Genomic DNA, 2030 nt, shown 5'->3' with positions numbered 1-2030 from the left:
AGATACTTCTGTAATCTTAATCAAACGTATCTGTCTGGTTTGTACCGTTGACTATTCTATGATATTGGATGATAAACCCAGAAAATACCTTTATATCTTATTTTATATTGAGCAGGCTAAAATTTCCATAGACGTGATATAAAGGTTTGCACAAAGGTTATTGAAGTTCCAATACACTCTAATAGATGAAAGTGATCCACTACCCAACTTCCCTAAACTACTTAAGGCCAAAAGCAAAGGAAGGTCTCAAACCTACACCTGAATGTTCTCGACACCCGAGAACAGTCAACTGAATTGTTGTCCCTCAGTGTCTCGTAATTCCTAATCGGAATACCCTCCTGCCACCAATGCCCTGATGCCACTGTGTTGGGGGAGAGAGTCCGTGCCCTGCCCTCCTCAGCGGGCGCTAGGATGGGGCAGGCAGTCACGAGGGCCACCCCTGAGGGGACAGCAACACAGGCGGGCGGGGATGCCTCGGGGGTTCTCCCTGCTCCGCAGAGGACACGAGAGGCGCCTTCACCTCTGAGGAGGGCAAAGGCCAGCACAGCTCGCGGGACCCACTGCGGGCCTTCCCGAGGGCAGGCTCGGCTCCTGACCCACTGTCCGCTTCCACCCTCCCTAGAGTGGCCTCTTTTCCCAGGCACCATCGTTTGCCTTCCTTGGAATTCCACAAATGAGTCGGCAAGTTATGGCACCAGAGTAATAGATGCATGTCAGTATCAATTGGCCAGAACCCACAGAAGGGACGGCACCAACGGCGAAACCAAATTCAAGCTGTGGATTTTGGGTAATGACGACGTGTCAACGTAGGTTCGTCCATTGCAACCTGTTCATGAACCTGTCACAGTGTGTCCACACCGAGGAAGTTCGCGTATGCGCAGACCGCGAGTAAACGGGATCTCTCTGGACCTTCTCTCGATGGTACTGTGAACTTAAAACCACCGTAAAATAAATTTCACTAAAAAGAAATAAGAAAGACATTTTGGGAGACATTTTGGCCATTTCTTATGTGTTAAAAGGCATGTACCTTTTGATTTAGAATTCTTACTCCAATTTATTTACCCAACTGATGTGAAAACTCATGTTCACATTAATAACTTAATGGAAATGCTTGTACTGGCTTTATTAGCTTGAGTCTTCCGTAATTCTCTAAGCTCTGTTGATACGGTGACAACTGAATGAAATCTTTGCAATGTAATTAGAATGCATACACGTGTCACATATTCCTTTTCCTCAACTAACTAACCCATATTGGGAAACATTTCAACCTAATGTCCCTCATCACTTTCTCATCCCCAGCACAGCTGCGTCTCCCTCAGGGTTTCTGACCCCTCAGGATGTGGGTTGTCACACTGTGTCTCTCGCACAGTAATACACGGCCGTGTCCTCGGGTCGCAGACTGCTCAGCTCCATGAAGGCTGTGTTTGTGGATGTGGTCCCGGTCATGCTGACTCGGCCCTGAAACTTCTGCGCGTAGTTTGTGGAACCATCTTCAGGGTCAAAACGTCCCATCCACTCCAGCCCTTGTCCAGGGGTCTGTCGCACCCAGTGCATGTAGTAGCTGGTGAAGGTGTATCCGGAAGCCTTGCAGGACACCTTCACGGAGGCCCCAGGTGGCCTCACCTCAGCCCCCGACTGCACCAGCTGGACCTGGGAGCGGGCGCCTGTGCAGAGGAGACAGGACTGGGTGAGTCCCCCTGGCTGGGTCCTGGCCCCTCCTCACCCTGGGACTGGGGAGCCCTCACCTGTCGCTGCGGCCACCAGGAAGAGGATCCTCCAGGTCCAGTCCATGGTGAGGAGCTGAGCTGCCAGGGGCTTCTCCAGAGCAGGGACGTGGTGGTGGGGTGACGCTCTCAGGGCGCAGGCATAGCTGTATGTACCCCAGCAGACCTCAGGCCATTTGCATATTCATGAGGCAGGACGTTTCATGGCCCTAGACCTGCCCCAGTGTGAGAAAGAGAACAGAGATGATGCGGGGGCCACGCAACAGGGCGATACCGAGGACAGGTGTCCCTGCAACCCCCTCGACT

The 2030-nt window shown here is 51.9% G+C and overlaps 1 gene segment (V, D, J or C); it reads right to left on the bottom strand.

Annotated features, from left to right (window-relative positions):
- Window positions 1-1347: 1347 nt before the first annotated feature.
- LOC138398784 (immunoglobulin heavy variable 1-46-like) lies at window positions 1348-1818 on the bottom strand. The segment is given in 2 exon segments: window positions 1348-1664; window positions 1746-1818. Coding segments are annotated over 2 exon segments (363 nt in total).
- Between the last annotated feature and the right edge of the window lie 212 nt (window positions 1819-2030).

Source organism: Eulemur rufifrons, chromosome 2 (assembly GCF_041146395.1).
Source record: "Eulemur rufifrons isolate Redbay chromosome 2, OSU_ERuf_1, whole genome shotgun sequence".
Taxonomy (NCBI): Eukaryota; Metazoa; Chordata; class Mammalia; order Primates; family Lemuridae; genus Eulemur; species Eulemur rufifrons.
Note: the sequence above shows the minus strand (reverse complement) of the source record. Positions and strands in the feature narration are given on the sequence as shown.